Genomic DNA, 19,116 nt, shown 5'->3' with positions numbered 1-19,116 from the left:
TGTAGAGTGTGGAGCCTCTCATTGCAAGGCACAGAGACAATAAGAACTTTATATATATATATATATATATATATATATATATATATATATATATATATATATATACACACATTTACATCATACCATTCATGAAACCATGAACTTGGAATTGGAATTAGTTCATGTCAGCCTAAATACTGATGAGCATTGTCTCCATTGTTATAAGATAACCAGAAATCATCAGTCAGAAAGAGGGAAAAAAAACTAAAGACCTTGAATCATTGCTTAGCTTTCTGTCACCACGATATCCAATTTGCTCATCAAAGGGCTTTATCCATATACTTCATCTCTCAAGTAAGCCCAGCCACCATTACCATCATCATCATCATCATCATCATTTCCAGCCCTGTTCTGCCTTCCCCTGTTGCCCCTACGACACCCATCAGCCTTTCTACGAACACTTCGCCCACGTCTCCCCCTGCTATCTCCTCTAGTGTTGTGAGAAGAGTTGGACTCGTGTGTGCTTTGTGAACACTGCTGCGGCGCATAGCTGCACCGCTGCCGCGGATGGAGGCTACGTGACCGTCGCGGTGGAAAGAGTGAACACTAACGCTGACACCCAGCGCTATTCTCACCACCCCCGCTACTTCTACCACATACATTCGCTTCCCTACTGATACTACGAGTTCGTGTATCATTTCCATTCCCACCTATTGGGCAAAGGATCGTGTGTTAGTGCTTGTGCGTTTTCCTCGCTCTGCGCGGCACCGCCATTGCTATGCAAAGACGCACCGCGACTAGCAAGCTCACTAATCAACCGACCGTCATCTCCCAAAGCTAGATTTTCCACTTCAGAATCAGAATCACCGAATAGGAGCTCAATCACTTCCCTAAGTGTCAACTTTTTGCATGCCATTGTCGTTTATTTCGTCTCAATAACGTCTGAATCCAGCAATACCCCTTCGGCAAAATGGCTTCCTGGCGCACTGTCTCCGCTCTCTCACCCCACAGTTTGCATGGGACTTCCTCGAACATTTTGCATTGAAGCAAGACGTTTTTATGAGCTAAGGTCTAAGTATAGGATGTCTGCCAACTAGTGGTGGGGAGTATGAACGACATGTAACACTCTATTGGGAGAAAACAGCTGTTTTGTTCAGTACCGCGGTGTGTCGCAAATTTGCGACTCTGGCGCCTAAAGGGTTAAACCCTGAAGTGGTCCACCCACTTCAGACGGGGTGTGTGATAAAGCTGTTAGCTTTACAGCTGCAGCGATGATTTTATCTTTCTATCTTTTTTTAAATAAGGTTGTTTAAAAACAACACAGGATCTAAGAGCTGTCAGAGACTTGGACTGTGCCAGAGCTGTTTGGAGACATTTAATGTTTTTGTTTTTTTATGTGTTTTAATGTTTTAAAACAAGTCTCCATCTACTTCAGTTGTTTAGGAGAAAGCAACGCTGTGAAGCTTCAGAAACATTTTCAAGGACTACGAAACTAAACCTGACTTCCATCAACATGTAGATAAAGACTGAATTTACATTTCTGGTAAAACTCTGAGTAAAAAAAGTGAAACTGCCATTTTTGTAAAATTAGTAATTCAGATTAGATAATTTGTGTTTTTGTAATCTAATGGATTATTTCACTAATTACATACATTGCCATATAATTGGCTAAAAGTACACATATTTGTAATATGTAGAATTGTTGTTAAAAACATTAGAACATTAAAAATGATCAATAGAATGTTAATAACAGTTCTGATGTCATGACGTCTGTGTGTTGGATATCTACTGATGTTAGCATGCTAGCCAGTTAGCCCGACCTGTCACAGTCTAAGGCTCCTGTGCTCGCTGTGTAAACACCAACACTCCCCTGATTCTCCGACTGCTAGCTGCACGGCTAAATGAGCTAACTAGATAGCAGCAGTTAGTTAACAGCAGTTAGCAGGTTAGTCCAGCGATATGCTGCCCCTATTTGTTTTGAATTTGAGTCTGTCACATTTAATGATCCCACTGTATTGAAGTGTAACCAGAATGTTACTCTCCTAACGACTGTGCTGTGGAGGGAAGCAGCAGTCGTTGGAGAACAGTGTGACAGTAACTGGACAATCAACAGAGGAAAGATAAACCCTCTGTAATGCTTTAATCACACAGAAATGTTTGGTTTCCAGGAAAACATTAAGGTAGATGTTTGACCTTGAGCAGCACTTTGTTACCTGTTGCTAGGAATGTCAGCCACATAAAGCCGCGCTCCAAACTGTGAGGGTCAGGGCCAGCTTCCACTCCGCACTTCATCCTCATCCTCTGTTTGTCTCTTTTGGAGGATAAAATTGTTTTCTCAGCCATCGAATGCATCACCTAACCTGTAACCTTCTCCTTCCCCATTCTCTCCCTCTCTCTCCGCCTCATCTCATCTCTGTCTTTCTCTGCTTCTGATTAAAAATGGTTAGGCATGACAGAAAGGTCGCAGTTGTTATGGAAACGAGCCTGGTAACAAAAGCTGGACAGAGGGGGAGAGACTGGGTGAGGGGGGGGGGAGAAAAAGAGGGAGATGTGTCTGAATAAACATAAACATGCAGAGAGGAGGAGAGGGCAGGAAAGAGGGAAAGTGTGAGAGGTCTAAATAAATAAAAACATATGCAGGGGGAGGACGGCGAGAGGCAGCGAGGTCATGAAATGATGGCTCCATCTGCAATAATGAATAACAAAAGATAATACAGGGTTTTTGTCATTCGAGGAAGGCGGTCGAGCCACAGAGGTGTGTGTGTGTGTTTGGACAGAGAGGCAGAGTGGGAGAATGCAATTGATAGATAATACATGGATCTGCTGCACAAGCTAGAGAATACTAAAAAGCACAAATTGTTCACAGAAAAGCACCAAAAAGCCCAAAATTGTGCGCGAGTGCGTGTGTGAGTGCGGGAACGTCATCTCTCTGAGGACTCATATTATGTTAACCACTTAGACCAACATCAAACACTCTCTCACACACACACACACACACACACACACACTTCAGTACGAGCATGAAGGTGCCAGCCATATAAATAGGATGTCCCAGAGCGAGAGATATAAAGAGAAAGGGACTGACTGAGAGAGAGAGAGAGAGAAAGAGATTATAAATTCAAAGGGGTGAGGGGGGAAAAAGGGGGATGGGGGAGAGAAAAACTGAGAGGGCAAAAACAGGAGGGTGTGAGGACAGATAGATATGAAAGGATCAATAGATGGCATAAAGTGTATGTTCATTGATTTACTTGCTGGGAGAGAGTGATGGGGAGAGGAAGAGGGAATGAAGGGGGGAGGGGGAACGAGAGGATGGAAAAGCATAGAGAGGTAGAAAGAGGAAGCCACGATGAAGAGGAAACAACAAACACCACAGAGAAACAGTGAAGTGAGGGAATGTGTGATGTCACCAGGTAGATTTACATTAAATATAGATCGATGAGGAATATGATGAGAAGCATCGACCAACTCTGCTCACTGAGTAGATTTACTCAATTACTATTCTTACGCTCAGTTTTGACGTACGTGAATGTTACCTGAATATTTACATTTCTGCTGCTTTAAACTTCCACGTCACTACGTTTGGAGGCAAATATACGCTTTTTAATCCATTACATGTATTTAGTTATTAGTATGTTTGCAGATGACACGCTGCATCAGAGCCAAAGTAGCACTTTTTTAACTTTATTTATTTATTTATCACAAAAAAACTGAAAAACTGACATCTATTGTCTATTATCTATTAACTGAAGGAGCAGAGGAAGAAGTGTCCTGACTTTAAAAGGTTACTCTCCCAGTTTTACACATTAAAGTTTACTGCCTTTGTGAATAAAGTAGTGTAAAGTTTTTCGCTGCCTGTAAAATGTTTCCACCAGTGAAGTTCCTCATTAGCTGAGATGCATTGTGGGTAACGTAGGTGCCAGGTCTAGCATTGTTTTTCTACACAGGTGTTAAAAACAAATCTATACAGTTTCTTTTAAAACCTGTTGCCTTCATAACCCACAATGCAACTGGAGGCAATCTATCAGATTACATGCACCTGAAAACACACTTTAATGTGTTAAATTGGTGGAGTTGCCCTTTAAAGGTCCCATATTTTGTTCTTCCTACTAAAAGATGTTTCCATGCTGTCATGTTGAAGAACATTACATTTCTCTGTCCATCGTTTCAGCAACTCAGTTCACCGACTGTGCTGACACTTCGTTTTTGCGCCTGTCTCTTTAAAACCCCCATCAGGACAAAATCCAGTGTTCTGACTGGTCAGCTCTCACAGGCCTGAGCAGGCACCACCCACTCTGTTTCGGTAACAGCAATGTTTGTGTTTTTCCATCCATAGTCATGCAGGGTGTGGCTGCAGGCGGGACTGTAAAGCTGTGACACCACAACCTTACGGAAGACCTAACAGCTTGTTTAAAGGCACAGTTTCTAAATTTAATATATTATAATATTATAATTCTGTGCATTTCTCTATAGACTAATATTTTTTGATACTTTCATAATATTCATACAGAACCTTGACTTGCTTTTTAGCCAACAAAGACAGGAACAAAGACAGGAAATCCCACTTTCTGTGATGTGGGACCTTTAATTACAGCTCAAGCTCCTGAAACAGAGAATCCTACATCTCCCATAATGCAACTCAAAAGCCCTTCTCTATCTCAAAAGTGACACCTGCAGCTTTGCAACACAGGTTTTCTGTTATAAACCTGCGTTGCACGCCTCGTGACGGATAAACTGAGCGGTACATGTGAAATTGTTGGACTGCCCCTTTAATTTTCAAACTGCACTAGGTGTCGTTTTATTGTTTCCAGTTGTTTTAGGACACTTTTGGTGTTCAAGTGAAACAGACACCGAGAGACAGACGACACATGTCAAGACTGACCATAACACACACACACACACACACACACACACACACAGAGAGAGACAGGTTGGAACAGAGTGTGAGGGTGAGACGGACTGAAAGAGAATGAGTATTTGTGTGTGTGTGTGTGTGTGTGTGATGGAGAGAGACAGAAGTGTACTCAAATAGCTCAGGGCAAGGTGACAGAGAGAGACGGGCGAGCGAGAGAGAGGGAGAGAGAGAGAGAGAGAGAGGGAGAGAGAGGGAGAGAGGGAGAGAGGGAGAGAGGGAGAGAGGGAGGGAGAGAGAGAGAGGGAGGGAGAGAGAGAGAGGGATAACAAGCTCATAGAGGGGGGATTGTGTGTGTGCTGGAGAATGAGAGAAAAAGGAAGAGACAGAGGGCGGAAGGGGAGAGAGAGAGAGAGGAAGTGAAGGGAACAAAAACAAAAACAGTGTGTGTGTGTGTGTGTGTGTGTGTGTGTGTGTGTGTGTGTGTGTGTGTGTGTGGACAGCCGAAGGTGTCAGAGTGTGCTGTTTGGCTTAATGATGACCCACTGGGCATGTAGGTCATAACGGTTTGTGTCTCAAAACCATGACTGTATGCCTCTGTGCATCCATTAGCAGTGTGATTGTGTGTGTGTGTGTGTGTGTGTGTGTGTGTGTGTGTGTGTGTGTGTATGTAAATAGTAACTCACTAGCTGACACACACACACACGTAAAGTGGGTCTCTCAGCGTTGCGTTTAAGAGTGTGTTCGGTCAGAGGTTGGAGAAGCAGTTTTTCTAGCCGCCAGGACTCCAAAGATACTTACACACACACACACACACACACACAAACACACACACTGTCATGTGCACCCACACACGCCGGCAAATCCGTTTTTTGGCACACACTCACGCACACTCGCACACCAACCAGCAGCTGCCCTCCATGTCATATATGCACATGTGATGCACCATGTATGGCACTAAATTATGCACACACACACACACACACACACACACACACACACACACACACACAACTCTTTCTTTTTGATCTCTCGTGATGATACACACACGCACACACACACACACACACACACACACACACACACACACACACACACACACACAGGGGGAAGCTATTATGCTCTCAGGCTGGAGTGTTTTGATGGTATAATTGCAGTGACCAGTGAGGAGAAAGAGACGGAGGGAGGGATGGAAAGAGGGATGGGGATGGAGGGAGAGGAAAAGAGGAGAGTGCTGACACTCTCAGCATGCTAATGTTGCGAGGCTCTACCCCTCTCTCTCTCTTTTCATCCCTCCCTCCCTCCCTCCCTTCATCCACCTCTTTGTCTCTCCATCTTCCTCTCCATCTCACATCCTCTGCATTTCACAGGTGCAGCACTAGAAAGAGAGGGAGAGACGGGCAGAAAAAGGTAGAGAGGTGGAGAAGAGGGACACGTAACAGGATGGAGCAACGTTATCTCTCCCTTTCCCTCTGCCATCCCTCCATCCTCTTCAAGCGCCCCACAATGCTCAAAAACAAAGGATGCAAAAAACAAAAAAGAGATACGGCAGAGGGGGGGGGACGAAAATAGAGGAAGAGGGAGGGTCAGTTTTTCCATCCCTCTAACAATGGAGGGATGATCTCTGCTTATCCTCTAATCACATCCCTCCTTTTTTCCTCTCCTCCTCCGTCCTTCTCTGTTATCTCTCGCTCCCCGCAAACCCCTCGGTTTCTCATCTGGAGAGAGAAAGGGTAGCCTTTTCCTCTCGCCGGCCTTCCCTTTTTTTTGTCGCCTCTCCATCTGTTTGTCCTTCCAGTCCTCCCTCCATCCCTCTCTCCTCTCCAGAGAAGGGATTCTGCTGTATGGCACTGATCTCCTTCCTCTTTTCCCTCTCTTTTGCATCCCACTTCCCACTCTCTTTTCTCTCCATCCACCCTTTTTCCTCTTGTGCTCGGATCAAACGAAGACTAAAACTTAACCTCAGAAAGGAGGTTTGTCTGATGAAACTCCTGCAGAAATAAATAATGGCGTTCTCTCTGTGGGGGGGCTGTGGCTCAGGGGTAGAGCCAGCATCTTGTTATCAGCAGGTTAGTGGTTCAATTCCCCTGGTCTGCATGTTGAACTGTCCTTGGTGGTCAGCACCTTGCATGGCAGCTAATGCCATCAGTGTATGAATGTATGAATTACTGTGAGTCACTTTGGACAGAAGTGTCTGAAAAAGAAAGATGGACAGTTAATAAGCTGCTTTATGTGTTATTAGCATGATATGGACTCTTAGTGGATGTATAATGCATGGAAGGTAGAATATGTAAGAATTGGCCAGCTGCTATATAACCTGAGTAACAGCTAGCTGCTGGCTGATAGCTAGTTAGCTTGGTTAGCCATGCAGCTAGTGGTCCAGACTGGGAGCTAAGAGCAACAGCGGCGTGTTGGTGTTTTGTATCTTGTAACTGTTCAGCAGATTTGGGCATGGGAAGAGGAAATGTTGCAGGGAATTGTGGGAAGTAAAGTGCATTTTGCATGAGGAAACAAACGAATTAGCTGCAGGTGTGTCATTTGATTACTGTGTTAAAGCACAAAACCCAACTCAAGTGGTTTTCAAACGCACCACGCTGAACTGCTGCTTTCACGTCAGAATTACTCAGCTGAGGACGAACTATGAGATCGAGCTGATTAACAGTGTTCGGCTGCAGGATATAGGGAGGAATAAATCATAATGGGATTATTTCAGCAGATTACGACTGCAGTATGATTCAGGATTAGCGGGGTGATCGTTTACTACTCGAATGATGATGATGAGACATTTGTTGGGATCTCTACCAGGCAAACACGTTCTCTGCAGCACTACAGTTCAGTTGAGTTCAGTTCGATACCAGTAACATTTGATTAACTGTGCAGCGGTACCAGGTGGTAAACACTTAGAAGTGAAAGAGAAATGAGGAGGTTCTGCTCCAGAGGATGTGTAACTGATGTGATCTAGTATCTAACAGCGCCTCTCAGAGGTACCGCCTCGCTACTGCAGCGCCTTCAAATGAGCTACTGGATTCGGTTGTGGCAGCCATTCTGTACTTTAGTAACCATTATTTACCAGATTTATTGAAGATGATTTGAGATGTTACCTGATGTTAAGTCCTGTGCATTTACAGCAGATGTTGAGAAACAGGCTCAGGGAGTGACAGAATCATAGTAACGGGATTACAAGATTAGGTAAAAGTCACGCAGTTGATTTTCCTTTTCTTTAGTCTTAATCTGTGTTTGGTGGAATCGTATTGTGACACTTGGATGATGTGACTGTCTACATTGTGTAACCAGTAATAGTGACTGTGGTGAGCGACGCTCCGACCCTGTTTGTGATTCTAAATTTGATTCCTGAGGTCAGATCTCCTCACATGTCCTGGACCTGTGACCGTCCGACAGCTACCTCCTCCTCCTGAACTCTGAACCAACAAAACACATAATCTGGTTCATTTAAGTTTGATTCATATTTATTAACAAAAACATCGTGCAAAATGCGAATGACTGATGTACATAATCATTATTGTGTTGAACAAGAAAACATTGTAAGAGAAAAGATCCATTAATCCGTTACGTGTACAATTACTTACAGTTTCCAGATACTTCAATTTTGTAAATCACAGATTTTTAACTAAACAAAAGCGACTCCAGAAACAGTCTGTGGAGTAGTGTGTACCTCAGGAGTGTGTGTCTTTGTCTAAGTGTGTGTGTGTGTGTGTGTGTGTGTGTGTGTGTGGAGATGAGTGTTTCTTTCTGAATGCTGTGATCCAGATGAGTGAGTGTTCTCATACTGTATGTATGTTACAACCCTGAGCTTCTTCTTTGATCAGTCTTCATGTGTGTGAACAGTGTGTATAAATACCTGTGTGTGTGTGTTTGTGTGTGTGTGTGTGTGTGTGTGTGTGCATCTAAGGGTCCTGTGAATGTGTGTGTGCAGGTGTCTGAGTTGGTGAGGAGTGCCTGTCAACCAGCATCTCAGTGTGCTTCAGGTACTGGGCCGTCCTTCTCATCACGGACTCCCGGCGGATTGGATCTGTGTCTCCTGGACGGACCGAACACAAAAACAGGAAGATGAAGGTGGTTAAAGTCGTCGTTCTACCTTCAGAAGCTGCTGTGGTGAATGTGCTGCCAGAGAACAGCCATGTGAAATCGAACTGAATCGCTAATTAGGTCGGACGTTTATGATTTAAGTCTTTGGAAAAGATTCTTGGCAGCGGTGGGATTCGAACCCACGCCCCCGAAGAGACTGGAGCCTTAATCCAGCGCCTTAGACCGCTCGGCCACGCTACCCGATGACTCCACATGTATCAGTGTTACGAGTCATCAGGAGGGTGGGCCAAAGTTCACTGTCAGGAATAGATCTGACACTAAGGCACAGAGTAAACTGATGACCTGTGAGAGGGTCACGTGTTCGTAGCACATGGCACACTTAAAGGGGCACTCTGTAGATTTGAGGAAGAAATTCAAACTCAGAATTGTAATATTCACAATATTAACGAGGTAATAATACAAACTCAGAAATAATTATCTTTTCCATAACTGAACAAACAAGCTGTTCACGGACGAAAATGAGGTCACTGTTTGAAGCTAGAAAGGTGGCAGGGTCCGCCACATATGAACAAAGTAAAACAGTAGGAAATTGTGTTTTCGCTTAAGGTCAGTTTGTTTATTCAGTTTATTAAGTCATGAAAACAAAGAGAGAGCGCTTATCAAGGTTGTTCAGACAAAAGTATCAGTCGTGAACATTTAAAATCTCTTCTTCAGAACCACAGAGGGGACCTTTGATCTAGGTTTTAGTTGGTGAGGACACTTTTTCAAACAAAAGCTGGCTCAGTGCTGACTGTATCTGAAAGTGTAATTTACTAAACTGTCTAAAAGTTAGAGGCGTTATGAAAGAAGAACTCTTCCTGATTTGAAATTCAACTCTCTATTGAGGATTTATTTGTACTAAGACATTTCTAGAATTGCATGAATTGACTAAGTTGCTGATGCAGTTCATTAGTTCTGATGATTCCTGGTTCTGTAATCGTCTCTTTCAACAAACTATAAATTCATTGGCAGCGGTGGGATTCGAACCCACGCCCCCGGAGAGACTGGAGCCTAAATCCAGCGCCTTGGACCGCTCGGCCACGCTACCACAAGACAAGTCCTCTTTTAACTTAAAATGGAGTGTGATCGATACTCTAGTTGAACAGGAAAAACTGGCGATACTGCACTTCTTTCTGTCTACAGTTTGGAACATCTGTATCTGCTGATATCGGCCATTAAGATGACATTCAACAACGATGACATCAGGTTTGTGCCGGGACATTCATGAGCTACCTGCTCATCAGTTTATACGGCTGCAAAGAACTGAAAAATTCTCACTCATTGAGTCTGATCAGAATTTAAAAGTAACTATGGTTGAAAAATTCCAAGAGGTGGGCCTCGACCCTCCAGAGACAGTAGAGCATGCTTGGCAGTGCTACGTCATTACAACATACAGAACATCTTCAACAGTTGTTTCAATCATACCTGAACTATTTAAGACGTAGGTGCTCAGTTTATAATGTATATGGGAGTCTGCTCAAACAAATCAGTATGTGGAAATGACATGTTTCAACAAACACTCGTTTTCCTTGAGATTCAGTCGTCTCTTTGTGTGTCACTACAGCTGAAAAGAATCCCTGGCAGCGGTGGGATTCGAACCCACGCCCCCGAAGAGACTGGAGCCTTAATCCAGCGCCTTAGACCGCTCGGCCACGCTACCCACAAACAGCTACGCAACACTAGAGAGGATTCTCTTAATGAGTTATCCATTAGTGACACAACAGATATATTTACGGCGGAGTGACACAAAGTTTACGTTGGCTAAAGCAGGACGGTAAATACTGGAACAAGACAGCAGTGTTGATTTTACGATGAGGTCACAGAACAAGCACGCTCTGATGCGCCGTGTCCATTTGCCTGTGTGTGTACATGTGTGTACATGTGTGTACATGTGTGTACGTGTGTGTACATGTGTGTACATGTGTGTACTTGAGTGTATCAGCTGTGTACTTGTGTGTATCAGCTGTGTGAGCGGCACATCAGAATATGTGCTGCAGAGTAAACACGGAAAACAAGATGTTATAGGTAAGTGCACAATATAATTTGTGCTGATGCACTAGCTTATTTGCACATGGAGCACGGGCACGTAATTTGCAATTTTTGCAACTGAGTGCAGATCTGTCACTATAGCAACACAGCTGGCTCGTGCACTTCGTGAGTGCATTCAGCTAAAATGCCATGTTGAGTCAATGAGTGCATCGGGCTCAAATGTAAGATTGTGAATGACAAAGAAATGTCGCTGTGCACCACCGGACACTATTACTGAACTCCCTCCTTAATTGTATGGCCTCACCCTGCACTCCAGTGATCAGGATATCCACCGCCGTCCTGTACCCACGGATGGCACTGCTAAACTCTCCCTCCTTCTCCTTCTCCATCGCAGCCGTCAGCTCAGTGGCGGCCTGGTTCAGGTAACCCGCGTCCCCTCCGTTCAGACTGGTCGGCGGCAGTGAGAACAACTCTGAGTGGTCGCTGGAGGAAATGGCTCCATCTGAAACACAGAGAGAAGAAATGATTTACAAGCAGAGAAATGAGTTGTTGTGAAATCATCAGGATCTAAAAAAGATTACTAGATAGTGTTTTTCTTCTGTCTGGTTCCAGCTGCTCAGAGTTTGGTGATTTGTCTTTGTATAATATCATAGTTAACAGGAATATTTAGGATTGTCTGCTGTTGGCTGGACAAAATCAGATATCTGATGATGTTACTTTGTATTTTGGGAATCTATAATCCACACTGATATTATGGAGTCACATAACTTGCAGGATTGGTTAGAGGTGCCCATAGAGCAAATTGGATTTACATTAAATCCACTATGGATGGCTCTTTTTTATCAAGCAGCTGAAAAGTTTCCTGGCAGCGGTGGGATTCGAACCCACGCCTCCGGAGAGACTGGAGCCTTAATCCAGCGCCTTAGACCGCTCGGCCACGCTACCCATACAAAACACATTTGATCATTTAGTTCTAAACTATTAAATTAATCCCACACAATTCTTATAATGACTTTAAGAGTTTGAATTACTTTTAAAGTAAATAAAAAAACTCTAAACTCTAAATCTCACAATATGAGTTTGTTCTGGTTTCTTTCTTCCTGTATGTCAGTAAATAATTTATCTCTGGGTCGAAGAAACACAAGACATTTGAGAACGTCATCTCAGGCTTTGGGAAACACCGATCAGTTCCAAACAACTAATCAATCAATTGAGAAAACAATGGACACATTAACCCACCATGAAGATAACTGTTAAATGCAGCCCCACTTCTTACTGGAGAGGATGGATATACTAACAACTAAGCCTGGGAGAGGACGTCTGTTATATGTTACAGTAGAGGGTCAAAAATTTGAAATTTAAATCGAAAAATTTAAACGTGCATTAATGTTCAATCATGGAAGTCAAAAGCAGGATCAGGACAGTCAATGTTCCAACAGGACAGTCAGTTACAGCTCGTCTCTGCCATCTAGTGACTCTCCTTTTAACATGTTACTGCTGTTACATTCTCACTGTGCTATTTAAATGTGACCATATGGCCTTAAATCACACTTGACTCCATGTAGCTTTTATAGAGGAATTCACAGTTGACAAATAAGACTTAATAGTAAAGCAATGGCGTACACATCGGTGCTGCAAAAATAAGATATTTCAATCGTCGATGGAATCGCTTCATGGATTTGGATTTGCAGATCACATTTATTAACTCATGCAGGTGAGTTGGCAGGACGGCCTGTAAACAAATGGTCAACATGGTGAATTATTACATGATAAAAATGGAAAATGACAGAATCTAGATAACACATCTGATTAGACTGAGAGATTTAGACAGTGGTTTTGTTTTACATGCATCCATTTTCACCTTGTTTATAGCAGGGATCAAACACAGCCAGGTCGTTGTCAGACAGCGGAGGTGGACCTTCCTCCTTTGGTGACGGGACTTCTGCCACCGAGTCAAACAGTGAATCAAATTCTTCTTCCTGGGCCTCCGGTGATAGGAGGTCTGTGGGTGGGGACGGGACTGGAGGTGGAAACACAAACCAAAAGGTGAAAAAGATTAACAAGGAGAGAAAGTAAGAACAGAGAGTGTGAATTCCTGCAGATTTTGGTCTCTCCGTCATACTTCTGTCATCCAGCTCTGCATCGCTTGTCTCCTCTGGTTCTTCTTCCCTCGGAGAGCCTCCCATCTCGCTGTAGGCCTCAGCTGCCACCTCAGGTTCTCCCACCTCCAAGCCCACATTAGTGCCCAAGTCCTGGGGTAAGGGGGGAGCCTCCCTCCCCTCCTCCTCCTCTGCAGGTTCACAGTCCGAGGCCCTTCGCTCGGGGAGCGGGATGAGAGGGGGAGGCAGAGGCCCGGCGGAGGACATGGGGGTCGGATCTAGAGGTCTGGTGACCTCGCCACCCTGAGAGGATAAAGGGAGGCAACATGTATTTAATATCTGTGTCACTTCCTGTATTTGTGTTCATGAGTGTGTCTTACTCTGAAGAAGTCCTTGAGCTGTGGGCTGTTGTAGAGCGCAGGGATGCTGGTGGTGAACAGAAGCATCTCCTCTGTAGCCTTCCTCCTCTCTTCAATCACAGCTTCATCAAACCGTCCTGCAGCAGACAGACCGTTAATAACCAGGACAATAATGACATTTAGATGGTGATGCTAGAGGAAACATGGGATTTGTTTTATGAGTATTCTTTTAGATGTGTTATTTCACACCAGTATGCAGCATTAAGCTCTATTTGCCTGGATTAGAAGACTGTCAGCTCCCATTAATTAATGAAATAGTGGTTTTTGGTTCCATGTTACTTTCTGTTTTGCAGCTTAGTTAACTCACCAATCAATACAAATTACAAAACACACTTAAGCATTTTAAATTGTCATTAATAACATGTTACTGTGTTATAAACATTACTTTATTATCTTTCCTCAGGATCATTGCTGAAGCAAAAGAGAATAACATGACTGTAAATTCAGTGTTCCACTTTATTGATTATAAGTATATAATATATTACTGTGAACACTGGCTGTTAATCCTGTAAGACCCCTCGTTGTAAAATTACAACGTTACTTTTAGCCATCCTAAAAAACAATCTGTTATATTTTATCTTTTTTTTTTACCACATTTACAGTCATTGGGTCGTATAGTTCAGTCTCACGATGCTATTGGACAGTAAATGTGTTTATAAGTCGCCTCATGGCCATGAACTCACACAACCTCTCAAGGTTTCCTTCGAACAACATCTCTTTGTTTCACTGGACTAAATTCATCAGATTCAAGTAAGTAAAATGTCTTTTTTTGTTGTCATTACACTGTCTAGAACATGTACATATGTAGTTATTGTGGAATAGATTCATCACATTTCATTTAGAGCTTGTTATATATTTGTTGCAGTTCTACAACACTGGGTGAGTGTGGTAGTCTAAATAGCAGGCTTGTTGCAGTGGGAACAAACAGGTTGTATTCTCTCCACTACACCACTGCCTGAAACACAGTGTTTTCTTTATACATGCACAGTATACATACTACCCCTGTGTTGTGTTCTGGTCAAATGTGACTGATTTAAAAGTTTTATCTCTAAAATGTCGTTAATTTGATCAGACTGACCTAAAATTCCACAACTTTGTCCACAAAAAGGAAATCAACAGATAACTCAGTTCTGGGAAGGTGAAACTGTTCCTGGATGTTTGATGTGGATCTCAGGGGGGGAATGCATGTTTTCCTTTTAGTATGATAATTACAGGGCATTACAAGCAGTATTGTCATGTCAAGGCAGTACTTTGAGACTAAACGGCTGCTGATTGGGATGCACATTTCTTTTAGCATGATAAGTAGAGAGCATAGGCTGAGTCATTTACATTTACATCCAGGGCATTTAGCAGATGCTTTTGTCCAAAGAGACTTACAATAAGCAGACAGTATTATCTGCCTGGAAAACATTGAGCAATGCATTAGTGGGAACAGCCAGGCAGGTGCGCATGCGCAACTGTGCCCTCGTAGAGAGAAGAGCTTGAAGAAAAAGTGGAGAGGAATCTGTATTTCATAGTTTTTGTGAAAACGTCATAATAGTCACCACAAACCGGAAATAATTGAAGTGACGCCGAAGTCGAAGGACGCGTCGGCGCGAACAGATCACGTGACCGGTTTGAGATGACGTAGCAGCGTGACGCAAGTCTCCGTGTCGAAAGTGTGGACTTCAGACCACATGACTGTTTTCTGAACCGTGTTGAGAGGACAAGTAAAACCAGACGTATGATAAATAATTGTTGTTTTATTTATTTTATACAGGTTCTTCCTGTATAAAATACGTGGACAGGAAGAACCTGTATAAGATAAATAAAACAAAAACGGGTTATTCTAAGGAAAGTGTTCACAGGCAAATACAAACACCACGCCCCCTTTGCTATTGTTGGAAACGTGCAGGAGGAGCAGCGGGAGTAACAGCGAGTGTTTTTCAGATTCCAGAGATTTGAACTGTGTCAACACGATGTGGAGACTCCTGGACGCGGGGCGGCCGGTGCAGCGCTCCGTGGACCCGGACCCGGACCCGGAGGGGTCTGAGGGGGACGCACAGCCGGAGTCTGAGCCGGAGAGTGAGGACTTTGACGTCGAGGTGGACGATCCCTCTTTCATTTTGGAAGAGGAGCAAGAAGAAGAGATCATTTCTTTCATTTTGAAAGAGGAGGACGAGGAAGAGGAAGAGGAGCCCCCGCACGGTGCCACCCGGAGGACTGCGCGGAGGAAGGAGCGGCGTGGTTCGCCCGTCAGGTCCAGATCTCCGCTGGCTCGGGCAGCAGAGCCCCTCAGCTCTGAGCCCTGGAGGACAGAGCAGCAGGCTGACACCGCTCCAACAGGGAGCAGCTTCCAGCCGCGGAGAACACCTGGAGTCCAGGTAGATTCACTCTCCCACCATACTCCAAAAGACCTGTTTCTACTGTTTTTTTCCACCGACGCAGTCAGAACAATCTGCAGCAACACCAACAAGAATGCTGCCAAAAACAAGGAACTGGGGAAGAAATACAAATGGACTGATGTAGACACGGAGGATCTGTACAAGTTTTTTGGTCTTCTGAGCTACATGTCGTTGGTGTCGCTGCCATGTCTCCAAGACTACTGGAGACAGAATCACATTTTGTCTGTGCCTCTGCCAGCCAAAGTGATGACCAGAGACAGGTTCCGATCCATATTATGGAACATCCACCTCAGTGATCCTGAGGAGGATGCACAGAATGACCGTAAGAAGGGAACACCGGGTCATGACAAACTGTTCAGAGTCCGGCCTCTTTATGACGACATCCTGAACGCCTGCCAGGCTCATTACCAACCGAGGAGGGAGCTGGCAGTGGATGAGAGGATGGTGGCACATTACATGAAGGAAAAGCCGACTAAATGGGCGATTAAACTCTTTGTATTGGCTGAGTCGAGCAGTGGCTACACCATCGGGTTCAGCTTATACACTGGCAAGACTGTCCCTGTAAGTGAGCATGGGCTGTCTTATGATGTGGTCATGAGCCTTATTCAGCAGTCCTGTCTTGGCACCGGGTACCATATATACATGGACGATTTTTACACCAGTCCCAAACTGTTCACGGACCTGGCCGGGATGAAGTTAGGAGCATGTGGCACCTACAGGGAGGGCAGCAGAGGATGCCCAAGAGGGAGGGCAAATGCTCTCACCAAAAAATGTGAAAGAGGATCAGTGAGGTGGATCAGAGAGGGCCCACTCGTCTTTGTGAAGTGGATGGACACACAGGAAGTGTCTGTGTGCTCCACCATCCATCCTGCTGTTTCAGGTGAGACAGTGCAGAGAAGGGTGAAGGATGGAGCTGGACGCTGGGCTGTGAGAGACGTTCCCTGTCCCACACCGATCATGGCCTATAACAAGAATACAGGTGGGGTTGACCTGTCAGACCAGCTCATTCAATACGACTCAACCCACAGAAAAACCAGTCGCTGGTACAGGGCCGTGTTGCTGCACTTCCTGGACATTGCAACAACAAACGCCTTCATCTTGCACTGTGAGATGAGCAGCGTCAAGCAGGTTCAGCACATGACACACAAAGACTTCATGGTGGAGCTGGTGTGTCAGCTCTGTGGCATTGACAAGACAGGTGTTCCCCAGAGCAGGAGAGCTGATCACGTTCCTGTGCCCATCTACCCAGACACAGATTCTGGACAAAAAGCCACCAAGGGCAGGCTGAGGTGTCACCGCTGCCAGCAGGTGAACAGCAGGAGGAGGGACACACCCTGGAAGTGTCAGGCCTGTGACGTGCCCCTCTGTCTTGTGCTGGACAGGAACTGTTTTGTGGACTGGCACAATTTGCCGCACATCATTAGTGTGGCATCTCATTGAGACACCAGATTGAGTGTTTTGTAAATAGCTGTACAAAAAACAAAAAACACCTGAGGCCTTACCTACATTTTAAAACCATCTCATTGCATAAAAAGCTACAAAACACATTGAACAGATCAAATTCCTGGTGCTGGAATTGGTTATGACTGCAGCCCATCATACCAAAGACTTGTGCGGGGGGAAAGGACGGAAACTCCTCCTGTCTTCTGAACAGGTTCTTGTGCGTGTAGGCCAGCTCCCCGTGGAGCTTCTTCAGCTCGGAGTACCTCCTCCACACAGCCACCTCCTTCACATCCTCCGGATGACGCTTGGACACAAACTGTAAAACACAGCAGAGAAAGACAGATTGTTTCATGAAACGCATGTCGGACGTGTCTGTGAGCAGCTTCACGGCGCAGCATTCTGGATATGATGTTTTCAGTTACACATTAAAGTTGAAGTTGTTCCGTGAAATTGTGTCTGTGTGTTTATCATTTGTCACATCGGACAGCAATGCATTTCTTATCACATGTTAGTGCATCAAAGATATGATCCACTGAGATTGTGCACGCATGCCTGTGCAGCCCACGGGGTATTAGTGTGGTCATGAGGCTGCAGGAGCTCATAAACACAATCACAAGTTCAGTTCGCCTCCCTTCAGAGCTCACTGTGCTCCAGTGTCCCACGTTAAAGACCCATTGTGTCTGTGTGTGTCTGTCTGTGTGAGCTAGCCTTTGTACTAAAGTGACTCCATTGTGTTACAATCACATAACAACACAAAGTTAGTTTTGTTTTGATGTCACTGCCACAAACGAAACAATTCACGCGTTACGTCCTGAAGAGAACTGATAAAACACATAAGCTAACAGTGAGAACAGTAAGTTAGCTTAACATTATTGAGTTATGACTGATAGTAACTACAGGTTTCCATTGTTGCTATAGACACGAAGAGTGTAACCGACCCTCGCTGTCACTTTGTACTCGGTGTGTCCCTTCTCGTGTGTCCGGGGGTCGCAGACGGTGAAGAATCGGTAATATTCATCTTTGGGTTTCCGCGACATGTCCGCTGTCGGTCACAAACACGAGCAGCGTGTTTTAAAGCAGAGCTGTCAAAGCCGGAGTCGCTCTGTTGTGATTCTTCTCTCCCTCCTCTGACAGCCCGCGCACTTCCTGGTCCGTGACGTGCGCGCATGCGTGATGACGTATGCTGTGGCGCCAAAGTACCTCGGCGTCAACTTGTCCAGTTTTGTCATGTTTTAAATATTTTGGTGTTTATAAGTCTCAGTCTCATTAGTATCAGTGCTGAGATGTTTCTATGTTTTTTAATATTCTTATATTCACGTTGTATTTAGTGTTTCTGTGGTTTTGAAGCTATATTCCTTCCATTTTAATAGGTGCTAAACAACTGTATTATTATTAGTATTAGTATTATTATTAATAATTATAATAGCTCGAACATCCGCCCCGTTATGACCCATGTTAAAGGTGCTATCTGTAAGAATTGGCCACCTGTTGAATTCATAATCCAAACAAATAGAGGACAGTATGGATCATTTTGATGAACTTTTGAATGTTTTCAACTAATACTCATCCATATTGCACCTTTAACACTCGTCTTGTGTGTTGAACTTTTCTGGTGTTGTGTTTTGGTGATGTTGATATTAAGGCCCCTTTTTATTTTCTTGCATTGTCGGATTTCAAGATGGGCAATGCTGTTTGTCTTCTCAACTCAAAACACAAGCCTGCCAAAATATTAATTAAGTACAAATGTAAACATGTAGCTTTAAATTACATCTAGTTCATTTTAGCTTTCGCAAACAGCTGTTTCATGTATCTGTCTCTTTTTGTTTATTTAATACTTGATGACATACTTAGTTTCAAAATGGTCGACA

General features: G+C 44.2%; 1 protein-coding gene and 4 non-coding genes across 5 annotated transcripts; all 5 read right to left on the bottom strand.

Moving 5' to 3' along the window:
* Nucleotides 1–8,277: 8,277 nt before the first annotated feature.
* Nucleotides 8,278–18,400, bottom strand: snx15 (sorting nexin 15). Its single transcript, XM_030432060.1, has 7 exons — nucleotides 18,187–18,400; nucleotides 17,408–17,564; nucleotides 13,383–13,498; nucleotides 13,026–13,305; nucleotides 12,765–12,923; nucleotides 11,208–11,405; nucleotides 8,278–8,867 (listed from the first exon to the last, which is right to left on the bottom strand). The coding sequence occupies exons 1-7, from the start codon at nucleotides 18,283–18,285 to the stop codon at nucleotides 8,734–8,736; spliced, it is 1,143 nt and encodes a 380-aa protein (XP_030287920.1). The 5' UTR covers nucleotides 18,286–18,400; the 3' UTR covers nucleotides 8,278–8,733.
* On the bottom strand, nucleotides 9,034–9,115 carry trnal-aag (transfer RNA leucine (anticodon AAG)). Its single transcript has one exon. It is a non-coding gene; the product is annotated as a tRNA-Leu (tRNA).
* Nucleotides 9,881–9,962, bottom strand: trnal-uag (transfer RNA leucine (anticodon UAG)). Its single transcript has one exon. It is a non-coding gene; the product is annotated as a tRNA-Leu (tRNA).
* Nucleotides 10,493–10,574, bottom strand: trnal-aag (transfer RNA leucine (anticodon AAG)). The gene has a single exon. It is a non-coding gene; the product is annotated as a tRNA-Leu (tRNA).
* Nucleotides 11,767–11,848, bottom strand: trnal-aag (transfer RNA leucine (anticodon AAG)). Its single transcript has one exon. It is a non-coding gene; the product is annotated as a tRNA-Leu (tRNA).
* Nucleotides 18,401–19,116: the final 716 nt, after the last annotated feature.

Source organism: Sparus aurata, chromosome 10, assembly GCF_900880675.1.
Source record: "Sparus aurata chromosome 10, fSpaAur1.1, whole genome shotgun sequence".
Classification (NCBI taxonomy): domain Eukaryota; kingdom Metazoa; phylum Chordata; class Actinopteri; order Spariformes; family Sparidae; genus Sparus; species Sparus aurata.
The sequence above is the reverse complement of the archived record's forward strand: the minus strand, read 5'-3'. Positions and strand labels throughout refer to the sequence as shown.

Bases quoted from the DNA above. Each gene is read 5' to 3' on its own strand.
- snx15 (XM_030432060.1), bottom strand. From the start codon at position 18,285: ATGTCGCGGAAACCCAAAGATGAATATTACCGATTCTTCACCGTCTGC. The intron at 13,499-17,407 runs GTATGATGGGCT...TGTCTGCTGCAG, and splicing joins TCCCCCCGCACAAGTCTTTG to GACGGTTTGATGAAGCTGTG. The intron at 12,924-13,025 runs GTATGACGGAGA...TTCCACCTCCAG, and splicing joins TGCAGAGCTGGATGACAGAA to TCCCGTCCCCACCCACAGAC.